The 14,694-nt window shown below is 44.9% G+C and overlaps 1 protein-coding gene across 7 annotated transcripts in view; it reads left to right on the forward strand.

Annotated features, from left to right (window-relative positions):
• RASAL2 (RAS protein activator like 2) overlaps positions 1 to 13,760 on the forward strand; it is a 336,215-nt gene extending 322,455 nt beyond the window's left edge. For 4 of the 7 annotated variants that reach the window (XM_066622763.1, XM_066622765.1, XM_066622768.1 and 1 more), the window contains 2 exons: positions 1,639 to 1,669; positions 7,573 to 13,760. In XM_066622763.1, the coding sequence (XP_066478860.1) occupies positions 1,639 to 1,669; positions 7,573 to 7,715 (174 nt within the window). In that variant the 3' untranslated portion in view covers positions 7,716 to 13,760. Of the gene's footprint in view, positions 1 to 1,610; positions 1,670 to 7,572 lie in introns of all 7 variants that reach the window. The other 3 variants (XM_066622764.1, XM_066622766.1, XM_066622767.1) reach the window with 2 other exon arrangements.
• Positions 13,761 to 14,694: the final 934 nt, after the last annotated feature.

A 14,694-nucleotide genomic window follows, 5' to 3' on the forward strand; every position in this document is an offset into this window, starting at 1 on the left:
TTGTGCCCCTTGACCCACAAACCATTGTGCAATCAGAATGGGATGCTGAGCTGCTGCTGGGGAGTGCTGTCTGAAATACCAGTGGAGCTTCGGCTTATGATCTTGGCTGGCCAGGGCTTGAGAGGCCCTGTCAGATACTTGTCATGATTCAGGCTGCACTGACACAGGGCAAAATCAAGGTGCCTGTGAACTGCACCTTCAAGGTGCACTGCAGTGCCTGCAGTGACTCCACAGCCTGGTTATCCTTGTGAGAGTGCACTGGGCAAAAATACCTCACTCCAAAGAAACCAAATGGACTGGTTGGTCTCTGACCTAGACAACATTTGCCTCCTGACTTTATTAGGAGATCACTCTTTAGCCTTGGCGAGAACAGTCCTGGCAATATTCCAAGAACTTAAGGAGATCTCTGCCCAATTAGCTATTCTGCAGAAAGAGCTACATGAGCAAGTTGCCGCAAAATTCAAAAGCAACTCTCCAGCAACTTCATGATCTTCTAGGAACAAACAGATAAAACCCAAGGACACTCCTGCCCCTGTGGAAGAACCCAGGAGCAAACCAGTCTCCACACTTAATATAGCTGATCCTAAATCGTGCTGTTTTCAAGCCAACCAAATCATTCTAGAAGTGGGCAGAGTGCCAGTTAATGCGGGAAAATGGAAGGACTGGCGCAGTATAAAATCCTCTCTCAGAAAAATCTTATGTATGGAATTTAATCACATAGATTTACAAAGTTGCCATCAGCTGCAATGTTCTACCGAACTAGCCTTCTTATAAACCAGCCTATAAAACAGCCTTTTTCTAACATTTGAGACTTTTATAATTCCCCTGACTCTGGTTCGAATGAGACAGTTTCTTGAGACACTGAGGAGACAGAGGAGATTCAAAGATCTCCTCTAGGTGGCCAAGCAAGGAAGTCTTTCAACACTAGAGGGTTTATTTTTCTCTCTTAGGCCACAGAGATGCCCTCTGGGCAGGAGGGCTTGTAATTTTGGGAGATTTACTTGCAAAGCTCATCTAACTACTCAGCAGTCAAATGGTCATTTGTTGTAGTTTTTCCCCTGAACAATCAGAATTGCTGTGGGCTGAATAAATTTGATCTTGAAACTGAGAACGCCTGCATTATGGTGGTAGCCTGGCTATGGCCTGGTCTTGGGCCCTGAACAAACTCCCTTTATGTACTCATTGAAAGGGCTTGTTGTATACCATGGCTGGGGGTGGAGCGCTCAGGTGGGAGTATGTTAAAGCTGCCTGGCTCTTCCAGCAACCAAGAGCCTAGCATGACAGGCCACTGCAAGAGTGAAGTGGCAAGCAAAGACCTTGAATTTGGATTCCTGCTGATTCACCAAGGAGCATATGACCCCTCCCCCTGCCTTTGCCTTGCTGTGGAGCAGAAAGAGAAAGCCTTGGTTACATCAAAAGGAGCTGCACAGATTTTGCTTTCTTATCTTTTGTTGAGGATGGCTTTCACCCTACGTTGGCCTCCTGGCAGCCCCTGTTCTCAGTCACTCTCTGTCCCTGCTTGGTGGGTAGAGGGCAACCTGGATGTCCTTACCCTCCCCTGAGAGCTTGCAAAGCTTCAGTATGCGTGAAGCTTTCCTTTGTGATTGCAGGTGACATCTCCACTGTGTTAAATTACAGGTCTTAAATGGGGATGAGATAATTCAAGCAGGCAAGTACACCCAATCAGTTATCTAGCTGAGCACCACCCTGCCCTGGCCTGACGCACTCGCCTCCCCCTACGCATTCCAGCTCCTGCCACTCCCTGCACCTTGTCCAGATGCATTTCAAAATGTTCTTGGATTGCCCTGCACCGTTTTTTGTGTAAGAAGGTATCATTCTGGCCTTTCTCACCATGTACTTCCCAAGCTCGTGCCTTTCAGATGAAGTTAAAAGAAAAACAAAAAACATATTGTCACTAATATTGAGTCAGAGTTATAACCAAAGGGCAAACACGGCTCCTTCCCTAACAAAAGTAGCCTCAGGTTAAAATGAGATCTATAGCAGTGGTTCCCAAACCCCTAAAGGGAAGTTGGGAACCAGGTTTGCATGGGCAGGAAGGGGGCAGGGGGGCAGCGATGGCACAGCAGCAATTGCAGCTCCATCACTACCAAGGGGCTTGTTTTTACCTGAGGGGCAGAGCTGGCCTCTTGCAGGTTTCTAGAGGCTTGCAGCCCCCTCCATGGTTGTGTAAACAGCCCGCAGTTTCTTGAAAACCAGAAGTAACTACTGATAGGAGATAAGGCTGTTTACACAACCACCGAGGACATCAGAGGGGGCTGCAAGCCTGCAAGAGGCCAGCTCTGCCCCTTAGGGCAGAAACAAGTGTCTTGGTAGCAACTGAACTGCAATCGCTGCAGTGCCGTCGCTGACATCAGAGCAGGACCAGTCCCTTTAAGGGGGAATGCCCTGCTTCTGGTTCCCATAGTTTGGGAACCGCTGATCTATACAGCATTATCTACAGCAAGAGATTTTCAGTGGTTTGGCAGTGATTTGTTCCAGCATTACTTTTGAGTGTAGACTTCACTCTACACTCTACACTCAATTCATTGTAGAATTGAAGTATTTTATGTTGGGCGAAGTCCCCCCCCCCATATTACTTGAAATTGATTTGGAAAAAAGCAGATGAATTGAGACAGATGGTCACTAGACATTCCAAAATTAATTCAATTGCCTCCAGATTGATTTTGAATCCAGCCACTGGATTAGGCTACTTGGCACACCTGACAACAATCAGGGCACTTTGATGGTTCTGCACATAGTCAGACCCCAGCCAAAAAGATCCAGCTTCTAAAATGCCCCTTTTGGATTCTAGCTGCTCCTCTTCTATCGGACATTCTCAGTCAGTCTCACAAACCTTAGCTTGCACCTTTTGAGATATTTATTGTATGACAAATCCTTTGGAAATATTCTTCATCTTGAGCAGGGGTCTCCAAACTTTTCAGTACAAGGACCACATCAGAGCCACATTGTATATTTTGTACATTTTTGCGGGCAAAAAAAAAAATCAGTTTTATAAATGAATGAATGAAATTTAAATGAATGAGTAAGCTTTGTTTGGATCTTTTTTTAATATATGTATGATATGATTCAGAACAAAAGAGAAATGTGACAATTTAAAGAAATAATGCCTTGCTTAAACTGAGAAATGATATATAATGAGTAAAAATGTCAAACATTCAAACATTAACAAATTCTCTGATAAAAATGACAAGTTGCTGCGGGCCAGATAAAATCTTGTGGTAGGCCGGGTATGACCCCTAGGTTGCAGTTTGGAGACCCCTGATCCTGAGGATAAACTGTTATGTGTTTTGGCAGGGATGAGGATTCCAGTCAACCACAGAGGTTCTTAGGCAGACTTCCTTTATTTTCATTATATAGGTAGGTAGATGTAGTGCCCCCCAGGAAAATATCATGGGTGTCATCTTCTCCATGGGTGGTAGTGACAACAGCCACTTTGGACATTCCGGACAGAGACACAGGAGACACAAGTGTCTTATGCTTCCTTGTCACACAGTTTTAGGCCTCTTCCAAAAACATCCTACCTGGAATTGTATGTAAAGGAAGCACAAGTCAGCAGTGGCGTAGCTAATGATTGTGTAGCCCGGTGCCAAGCTCAAAATGTTGCCCCAGATGTGATGTCACAACCGGAAGTAACATCACGCCACAGCTTTTTAAAAAGTGAAAATTTGGAGGATCCCACCTTCTCCCCCCCAGCAGCTCACCACCCACTTACTCTGCTGCCTTCCCCCAGTCAGTGGCTCCTTAGCCACTTAGCATCTATCTGCTCCCTGGGGTCAAAGAAGACTTTGTAGCCCCCCCATGATAAATAAAAAGTTATTGGTTCCATGCTGTATCATAATAACATCTCATTGGCACTCAGAACAATCAGTCTCATAGATCATTCTGGAGTTAAGCAAATCCACTTTTTGTTCCACAAGACAGTTGTGTTTTCATTTTCTGGTTAATTGGCCATAACATTTGATAGAAAACAGATATTCCAGTGCAGTTTATTTCTTTGCACTCTACATTAAATTACCTTTCAAATGATATATAACATGATGGTATTAATCATACATACCAAGGTTTTCACAATTTTGGTCACTAGTATCAAGCTAAGCTTGTTACCCCCCTAAAGCTTGATGCCTGGTGCAACTGCAACCCTCTGCACCCCCTTAGCTGTGCCACTGCAGGTCAGGCAAGCTTCCATTCTCACTGTTTCTCTGAACATCCAAGTCAGCACCAAGGTGACTGAACCAAAATGCTTTGTCAGGGCTGTGAGAGAATTGCTGTAGGCAAACAATCACAATGCTTGAAAATGCAAGTTGCTGTTTTCAGAAATCTAGATCTCAAATTACACAACAGCCCCAGCTGTAAGGAACAGCTAAAAAGTTTCTTAGTTAAGTGTGGGCTGCATCATTACTGTGCTGGGGGTTCCACCCTCTGGCAGAGGAATGCCCCCACATCACCTTTGCAGGCTGCCCCTCCACTCTCAGAAGGCTTATGGAGAATCACACAAGCAGAGATGATGCAGCAACAGTAGCACTCAGTGGATTTGACAGCCTCCTAGAAGAAGCAATTTGTTCTTCACGTTTGAACCCCTTCTATGCATCATTTCTCCTTTCCCCATTTATGTTGTGCCATGCAGAGTCATTGCATGCTGCATCAATTGCTGTTGAGGTAGGAATGCCAAAGCACAGCTCTGATTTTCTGCTAAAAGGCTCCATACTTGTACTTGTCTTCTTCATGCCCTTGGCATTTCAGTTTTACATTAAAGTTGTAAGGTGAAGCTAAAGCAGGTCCTATGGCCTACTTTGATTTCTTCCCTGCACACACAGCACCACTGACATTCATTGGTTGTTCCTTCAAAGCAGGAGCTTTCTGTAACTGAATAGAGCCAAAAGGGGTGCATTTTTATTGATTCTGCCATCCTGGAGCTGGAATGGGTCTAAGGAGCCAGGCGCACTGTTTGTTTTTTGTGTCTTCTTGATGGCATCTCGTCCCTTACACACCCCTCCCTTCACATGAACTTCCCACTTTCTTCTTCCTTGGTCCTTCCCATCACTCATAAGTATAGGCAGTCTAAAATGGTTTTATTTTTTCATGGATGCCTGTGTTATCCTAAAGAACAAAGCTGAAAGCAGTGTTATGTGTTAGGTGTTATGTGTTTTTATTCCAAATTAATATATTAATCAATTTTAAAGCATTTAATTGAGTGTAATCACTGTCATATAGGTGGCTTATATGTATTTATGCCTGTGGCTGTCAGCACACACACAAAAGCACACCTGCTTCCGAAGAGCACAACTACAAAATCAACTACAGGTCCAGCCTGTAGTTTTTTCAGCCAGGGATTGTCCAGCCAGGGATTTTTTATACATAGATTTGACTTATCACGAATGGCCCCTGCAAATGAGAAGGAATGTGCTGATCCCTGGAGAAGGGGAAAAATGCACCCCTTTAAAATCAGTTTAAAAAACTGAACAGTTCTTTAACAATAGCCTCCTTAATGAGAAAGAGAGAAGGGGCAGCTGGCTGACAATCCATCAATCCTACTCTCTCCAGGTGACCCCTCCCTTCGCCCTGAGCGTGTGAAAGAAAGGTGATCATTTTGCATTGGTGAAGGGAGGGACTGAGTGAAGCCCCTTTCTAAGCCCTTGGAGGAGGACTGATTGATGATTGTCTTCTTAATGACTCTGATAATAATAATAATAATCATACAAGTATTTATATACCGCCTTTCTTGGTCGTCAGATTTCTCCTCGGACTTTAATTCAATGCGGTTTACATGGGTTTACATGGGCAGGCTGTTCTAAACCCCTGTAAGGGATTTTTACAATCAAAGAAAGGTTCTGTCTTTCAAGAACCACACAACATTTCAGATGGATCTTTTCTGGTCTGGTATCACTTCTGGCCTCCAGTTGCCTCCCACACAAGCTGGCAAGCAGCTCCTTCATCTCTCACTGTTTGCCAAGACGCTTCTTTGCTCACACCAAGGAGCAGGTGGAATAACTGGGCTCGGCTTGTCAGCTGCTTCAAGGTCTCCGTTCATGGAGCTGCCGGTGGCCTCGAACTGGCGAACTTTGGATGTTATCTTCAGGCTAACGGAGGCTCTACCCTCTAGACCAGACCTCCTACATCACAAAGGTCAGCAAGGCTGTTTTTAAATCACCTGTGCAAGGGAACTTTGTTTTTTAATGGATTTGCAATAGTACGTTTTTTGCCATCCACGTGAGTGGTTGGAATGGAACCCACGCAGATAATGAGGCTAAACCTTTACTTGAATTAAACTTACAGGAGCTATTTAAGATTTGCATGCTACTTGTATGAAGTACAAGTACTTCAAGTACTATTGGGTTCAACTACAATGAATCCAAGACTGTCAAACACAAACAAATTAAGAGTTGCCAAATATTAATTTGCCAAATATGTTGAGGAACAATTGTTGGCAACTTGTACCAACAATATTGAACATAGCATTGAATTGCTATGGTGCAGGAAACTGGTGCAGGAAAAAAAAAAGACCAACATAGCAAGGAACCATTAAACATTTGCTTACACATGAGTAAATGCAAATGTGTAGCTCAGTTTCGTTTTCCATAGGGTTCAATACATTTATCAGCTTGGAGGGAGGGACTTCCTTCTTGAGTGTTTTTGGGGCCTGTGTTCATCAGATTGGGACCATTCTGGTAACGCTGCATTCCTCTTGGCCTGTCCTCTCCAAGGCATGGTCGCCTGTTCACAATTAAAAGCACACTGTGGATCAGTTTTCCTTTCCATAGGGCCCCATGCATTTTCCTTAGCAGCTTCTGAGCCTGCTCAGGAGACTCCACAGCCAGTTTAAGCAACAGAGCTCTGAGGGAATCAGGTGCTTAGAAACACAGTGAGAAGCATTCAGGACAATTCACAGGCATGCCACAGCCACTTTAATAAGTATGTGACAGTGTTATTTCCTTAATTGAGCAATATATCACATTTTGTCATTTTATAAGCCCAGTTTCGCATTATGGCAGTGTTGTTTTGCAAATACCATTTTAGACTGCCCTACTCATAAGTTCTTATTTCCAGCTTCTGGCTGCTTCCCCCCCCCCCATGTTGCTGCTGCACCCACACACTGCTGGCATCTGTTTGCAAATATAATTTCCAGTAATCCAGAAGTGTACTATAAGCCTTCTTTAGGAGGTTGGCTGTGGAGACCCACTCCATATACGCTTCCTGCATTCTAGAACAAATCCACTCTTTTGTATCCTTCTTCTGCCTTTTTTTGTTTTCCTGTGTGTCAAAACTAATTTTAAAGCCTCTAAGAAGCTTCCTGCTAGCTTCTGCCTCAATGGCTCCTACACTGATCCACCACTAAATTAGCTTTAAATAATGGCTGATTGGCAAATTTTGCAGAAGAGATGCTGGACAGCAGAAAGAGGCAGACCCCTTCCATTCTGCAGCTAGGTGGGCTCAGCCTCAAAACAGACTCAATAGTCAACTTGAGATGCAGACATTTGCAGGTGAAGAAGCTTCTCAGGCCATGCTGAGGTGAAGTTGGACAGCTCTGATCTCATGCTGTGTGTTTCTTTGCAGGAAAAAAGGATCCTCTCTCTGGATTCAGCCAACACACGGTTGATGAGTGCCCTAACGCAAGTGAAGGAACACTACAGCATGCAGGCCCGCAACGGCATCTCTCCCACCAACCCCACCAAACTTTCCATCACGGAGAATGGTGAATTTAAAAACAGCAGCTGCTAACAGCAACTTCTTTCCACCATCAAAACTGCCATCTTCTTGTTTCTCCCACCCACTCCAATCTGGACCACAGAGTGCCCTCAGAGTTCTCCAAAACAGCTAGTTTCAAATTGGAGTGCTTTGGGGAAACTGGAGGATATGGATACAGGGATTGTGACAACCACCCTAGTCATTTGAGAGGTGGTGTGTCCCCGTCCCCCATCCCCCGCCTGCCACAATGACACATGCCCACAGTCCTGGCAGGGTTTCCTTTCAGACTTGCTGCCAACAGACAGGGCTGCCTTCCTTTGTTGTGTGTTGCAGGGTTTTTCAGCACGCCTCCTAGGATGTGGCAGCAGCCTGCAGTGTACTTGGGTGCATTTGAGGCAGAACAGGCATCAACCATTACCAGTTGATGCAGCTGCATCAACCAGTTGAATGCAGCACAGGCTGCTAAATTTGAGGTGGTGAAGAGTTAGCTGCCTCCTTTGAAAATGATGCAGTGGTTAGTGTCCCTGAATCCCCCCCTTTCCCTGGAACCTCCTCCTTTAAAGTGTGATTCTTAAGGCAAGTTGGGACAAAGAGAGAATATCTATGGCAGTTAGTCGCGACTCACCAGTTAGTGAGTCCCCAGGATCACGTCACTAAGGGGGAATGCTTTGGACTTATTGTGAATGATGTAGGGCTGTAGCAGGCTGCAGAAGGTGCAGGGAGTCCTGCGCAGCCCTCCGCAGTGCTCCCCGATTCTTGGGATCTTCAGTAAAAGCTTCACTTCTGTTTTGCAGAATTCAAAGCACCCTTCCCTCGCCCCCCCCCATAGTGACACAAACATAGGGATTGTGTTACTGCCCTAGCCTCTCCCCGGCAAGAACTTAGTGAGGGAGTAAAGCTCCCTTGAAGTTTGAGAAACACTGGTCTATGGACTCCTCACTGCCACCTTAGAGTTCAGGTCAGGGGATGATGTTTACAGAAATCTTCCCCTCCTTTCAAAGCATCTCTTTTCCATCTGTCCCTCCTCTGGTCCCAAGGCACATGCCCAAACTGTTTGCACACCATCAAGGGCAGTTTCTTCCACCTCACTATTCTCCTCTCCAAATATGAAAGGTTATTTCTCTTATTTATTTATTGTTGTTTTTTTTACTTATTTTAAAAAAAAAAATTAGTGATATAATATGTAAATTGCACCCTCCAAAACTGAACAAAATCCTCCGGTTGTTTTAGTTTATCAATTGCCTACATTAAAGCAGTATTTGTGATTGTACCCTTCTTCTTCAGGTTTGTTTTCATTAAAAAAACAAAAACAACATGAATTGTTGCCAGTTTTCTAGGAATATATGTACAGACCTTTTCTTGCTCATCCACATCTCTGTAATAGCAGTAAGCCATCACATTAACCAACTTTCCTACACCATTTTCAACAGAATGTTTTCCTGTGTGTTTCAATATTTTTTACAATAAGCATGTTAGCAGCTCTTGTTAAATTTCCAGACAGCTCTCTGGCCCAGGTCAGTTGTAATGGTTTGTGTCAGTGTCCAAACTAATTCCAGTCAAACCATAATTTGTCTAGGGCTGACTACAGTTTGAAGCTGCTTTGCTAACCACAAGTTATCATAAGTGTTGTATGCCATGATGTCCAAATTCAGAATTTGTTTCTTTTTAATGCATTTCCTTACACAATTGGAGGGCCAAATTAAATTCTTCATTATAACTATCAAGCAGCTACAAAGTAGTAGAGGAGAGTGCAACAGGAAGCAGAAAAGTGGTGAGTGCTTAAGGGTTGGAACTTAATCCCAGGGATGGGAAAGTCCAGCATGGCATGACTTGAGTCAAGTCACAAGTCACCACCCCCCTGCGACTCAACTCGAAAATGAGTCATAATGAGAGCATTTTCTGAGTCGCCACCATTTCGCAACTTGATAGTACTCGAGTTGCCCACCTTTAAAAAACCCACTCCATGGAGGGAAACTGCTGCCAGGCTGTGTGCATGCTTCAGGATTCCCTTTCAATTCCCCACTGTTCCTGCCCACCCCAATGTCTGGGAGCAGTGCAGAATACGCCCACCCCTTCCTTGCCCCTGCTCAATCCCACTCCAGCTGCAACAAAGGAAACCCAGAGGAAATGGGCATGGCAGGGGAGCAAGCCAGCTCACTCAGGCGGAGGGTGCACGAGCATGCACACAAGCCAAGCAAGCGAGGAAAGGCCTGCTGCAGCTCCATGGAGGAAAATGGGGCTACGCCAGGCTGTTGGTGTGTCTCAGCATTCCCTTTAAACATTCCCCTGCTGTCTCCACCTCCAACCCACCTGTCAGACAAGCAGTGCAGAACATGTGCACCCCTTATGCAAGAGAAAAATGCAGCTGCAAAAACAGCAGGAGGATGACAAGAAAAACTCTGCCAAGAGAGACTTAGAGGTGTAGGTGATATAAGTCACTCCCCTGCTGTCCCCACCTCATGCATCCTTCTTGCAAAACCCACTTGTTCCTATGGGGGAAAAAACAGCTCCTCCTGTTCCCCTCTCTCTCCCGGAGACACATCCTCTCTGTCCAGTGGATACGGAGAAGGCTGCTGCAGGCTCCTCGCTGTCTGGGTTTTTTTGCAGCATCCAGATCAAATGGATACATTTTGTAGAGAAACCGTAACAGGTGCGGCATCATGAGACCCAGCCAATTTTTTGGAGCACAAACAAAAAGCAGTTAACCCTTCGCTCCACCCCCTCAGCCCCTCTCTGAACATAGAACACCTGCTAGCTGCTGGTGCTGGAGTTTGTGCACACAAAAAACGGCTTCCCGGATGAATGCAAGAGGGAGGCAATCCAACCCGTGTCTGCTGGCATGCAATTTGAGTCGTTGGGGTGGAATGCAAGTCACGAGTCAGGGGCCCCTGACAAGTGTTTTTCTGAGTCTTCCACCCACACAACTCATGAGTCCACGAGTCAGCAACAAACGCACATTTTTGCAACTCAAGTCCAAGTTATCTGACTTGAGTTCCCATCCCTGCTTAATCTGCCTCTGTCAGTTGCATTGCCCTTGCAAGCCCCTTCATTTTCCAGCCCCTTTCCCAACACTGGAGTTCTGGGTGGGTGCTGGCTGCATTGAAGAGGAAAACAGGTGAGGGAGAGGGCCCTGCGGTAAATTGGTGAGTGGGACAAAGGTGACTGTCGGGGATTGGCCTGCCCCCAGCAGGACTTCAGGGGAGGATGGTTCATCCAGGAGGTGGCCCTTTGCCTTTCCCCCTGCAGCTGAGTTGACCCCCAGTGGAGGTCTGAAACCATGGTCAAGTAGTGTTCGGCCCCACCCCTGGCCAAGAGACCAGCTGCAACTTAACCCCCGCAGCCGCCTCTGAGAGCCAGCCGGCACTCGCACCTGGCCAGTGGGGGGGCGAGACGTGGAGCATCCTCCGGGGAACCTCATGGCCTCCGGCTGGGAGACACCAAGAAGCTCCACAATCTCCAAGGGCGTCCCCCCATCGATGACATCCCCAACTGGCAACACCCATTGCAGGCACTGCCTCGGTGGGGCCATGGCACCACTTGGACACTGAGTGGACTGCCCTGAGGCAGGGACAGTCAGCCCCAGCTGCCTCCCACAGTGCCCCTACCCACCAGGGAGGATCAGCCAGGGCAGGCGCCCTTTTGAAGGATCTGGGAAGGGGAGGAGTTGGGTGGAGCCTGGAGGCTTATAAAATAGGAATGGTGTGATGATGGGCAGAGGCAGGCAGCATGGTGAGGGCTGCTTACCTGAGAGCCAAACCAACAATACCAGAGAGGGGGGCCAAAGGTGCTGTAACAGCCTCCCCCCATCCCGACAGACCACCCCGACAGACCGTAAACCCCAAGGGGCGTGGCTGAGTCCTATGGGCCAGACCCTCTCCAGGCACCAGCTATTGGCCCCAGGGCCCAACAGTGACATATCCCACTTATCACTTCTCTGCCACAAAATGCCTCCTACTCCTCTGTGTTGTAGCTCTTCAGGAGTGACCTAAGTTCCCAGACATGGGTTTGCTCCTGAGTACCTGATTTGGCCTTCAGAGAACAATGTACATTGTAGACTAAAGTGCATCCCATTATTTCCTGCATGACCATTAGCATTTTCTTCCAGTAACTACTGATAATTTAACACTGTCACCAAATCAGCAAAATTCAGTCTGACATCTCCAGTATGGAGATGGAGATACTATACATTTTAAAAATTCTTGTAGCTGTATTAGCCCTTCTGGAAACAAAATCTTACACTTTTGTTTGTTTTCCTTTATTGCCTAATTTAATTACACCATTGGCCTGCTTTCCAGATGTCGTTCTGCTGTTTTACTGCTATTTTCAGTTTCAGACCCTTTTTTCATAGCCATCTTCATGGGGTAATATAGACTTTGGAGAGAAGGCCTTTAAAGAAATCAGTAGACCTTCAAACTCAGATTCCTCGTTTCAAAATTTCTTTCACTTTTATCCAGCAAATTCCTAACTTGTAAATACTGGAAGAAAAAAGGGAGGCTGATCTTGCTTTTTATATCACTTCCTTGTACATCAAACCTTTTTACGCTATGTAGATCTCAAAACTTTGTCATTTTACTCTTTTCCCATGTGCCCAAATTACTTAATCTTCTAATTACAGAAAACTCCTTGTGATAAATTACAGAAGGAAGCAGTGATGATATATAAGTGATTGTATACTAGAAAATTTTAAAGATTATGCCCTTTTTTGTCTAGCATGATCCATTACCTTATGGGTATAACAAGACCGTACTGTTCCATGAGCCAACTAAGATGAATGCCCTTCTTTACTGACACATCACAGTCAAAATTGCAGGAGGCTATTTCATATTTGGGACTGCCAATCCTCCTTTAGTACCTTCTGCTCCATCGTACTCTTCATTGCCCCCTGGGAATTTATGTTCCAAATAAAACAACGTATGAAGGATTGAATTAAATCTTTAACTTCTGCTGTACAAATTTTACAGTCATGGGTAGACAAAAAAGAACAGAAACATAGGCAGTGTGGTCATTTTTATCCTTGCAATCCTACCTAGCCACATGATGTGTTACTTTGACACCATATATTTTATTTTTGTCTTATTGTATGAATAGAGTAATTTGGGAGCTAGCAGCCGGTTCCTCAGGAGGGGCGATCCTTATCCTTCCATTGTGCTTTATAGTGACACCCCAATGTATCTGTGGCACATGTGTGAGTGCATGGTGGCAGCAGATTGGAGGAGGTGGAACAGTTACTGTCTCCAGACTCTCGTGTTTCATACTTCGTTGAAGCCTCTTGCTTGGAAGTAGAGTGTTTTGTGGCATATTGAAATGGAGGAAATGTGCATATCACTATCAATATGACAACTCCAAGGGATGTTCTCCAACATCTCAGTTGCAGAAATGCTTGCCTCTTTGCAGCTCCCACACCCACATACATGCATGAAAAGACTGGTGCATTTCCAGAAATTGACATTTACTGGTAGCCATCTTGACAGCAAATCATGATCATGACACCAACACACAATACCTACCCTTTTGATCCTGGTATAAAAATGCTTCTGTTGCTTTCCATTAGCTTCATTCCCGTGAGAGAAGTGGTGAGAACGCATGTGTTGGTGAGACTCTGTCAGGCATCCTTCCTCAGTTATAGATTTAATGTCTCCAGGCTCTTATTAGGAATGTTATTTTACAGGACTCTTCTTCTTTTGCAGCACTAGCTTTGAATAATTTATTTCAATGAGGTTTTCCCTCTTAAACAATTTTTGCCTGGTCCATGGGTGTACACATTTGAGCCCTATTGCATATATGCAATGTTGGACAGAAATGGCTTATTTCCAAGACCTTATTTCCTTCCCCACCCCCAGTACCCCTGTGGCCTGTACTTTTGTGCCAGTAACACTGGACTCTTTGGGTCTCCAGGATCCACTTCTGCATTTCATTGTCTGGGTTCTAAAAAAGATTTATTTTTGTTCTGTGAATATTTTTGGACAGTTTCTTGTATATGTACAGATATAGATACATTTGAGGTCTTTTATTAATATTCCTACAAAGAATTACAAAATAAAATTTAACTTTAAACACTTTGGACTCGGCCTGTGTCTGCACTGATTGAAGCATGAGTGGTGGGAAGAACTCAGTTGTTGAGGCACGATTACCGGAAATATCTTTCCTAAGGGCTGTGACCTCTGAGGTTCATACAGCTCAAGAATTGGAACAACAAGTGTCTAAAGAGAATATTAAGAGATGAAGCTCTAGGATCTAGTCTAGATCACAGGGTCATGAGGGTAATGGCCACTATGGGACTCATTAAGGACAGGCAGATCTGAGTCTTCAGTGGTTTCTTGCACAACTTGTGCAAGAACTTGTGGAACAATAAACACTGTTCCAGTTTGGTTAGTGTGGGGAATCCTACCCTAGGGATACAATCACACTAGTTTAAGACAAATCGACTGAGACCAGGTTTACCTAGAGGACACCAACATATCGAGCCATTTCTATCCTGCTTCCAGACTGAAACTGCCTTGTTTACCTTCCTGGTTGACCTGTGCCAGAAAATGAACTTTGAAGCTTGCGATTCTCCTAGACCCCTCAAAAGCTTTTGATACTATCAGCCATGATATTCTCCTGGGATATTTTGCTGTCTTGGAACTAGGAAACACCGTGGTTCAAATTTTTACTGGAGCATAGTTTTCACTGGGTGCTACTGCTGCAGTTTCACTCCATTGTGTTTTACTATCTACATGAAACCAGTGAGTAAAATCATCCAGAAATCTGGATTTAGATACTGAATCCCAAGCTCTAGGGGGTTAGATATGACATGAATCAGGTGCCTCAGATATAATGGACTGGGTATGAATGATTGTACCAAAACTTAATCCAAGCAAGATGAAAGTAAGGCTGCAATCCCTTTCTTGGGAGTAAGTTCCATAGAAGATAATGAGATAGACTTCTGAGTATATATGCATAGGATTGTGCCCTATATGTATTTTTTATTCAGTCTGAAAATGCAGGGAA

Source organism: Tiliqua scincoides, chromosome 4, assembly GCF_035046505.1.
Source record: "Tiliqua scincoides isolate rTilSci1 chromosome 4, rTilSci1.hap2, whole genome shotgun sequence".
Taxonomy (NCBI): domain Eukaryota; kingdom Metazoa; phylum Chordata; class Lepidosauria; order Squamata; family Scincidae; genus Tiliqua; species Tiliqua scincoides.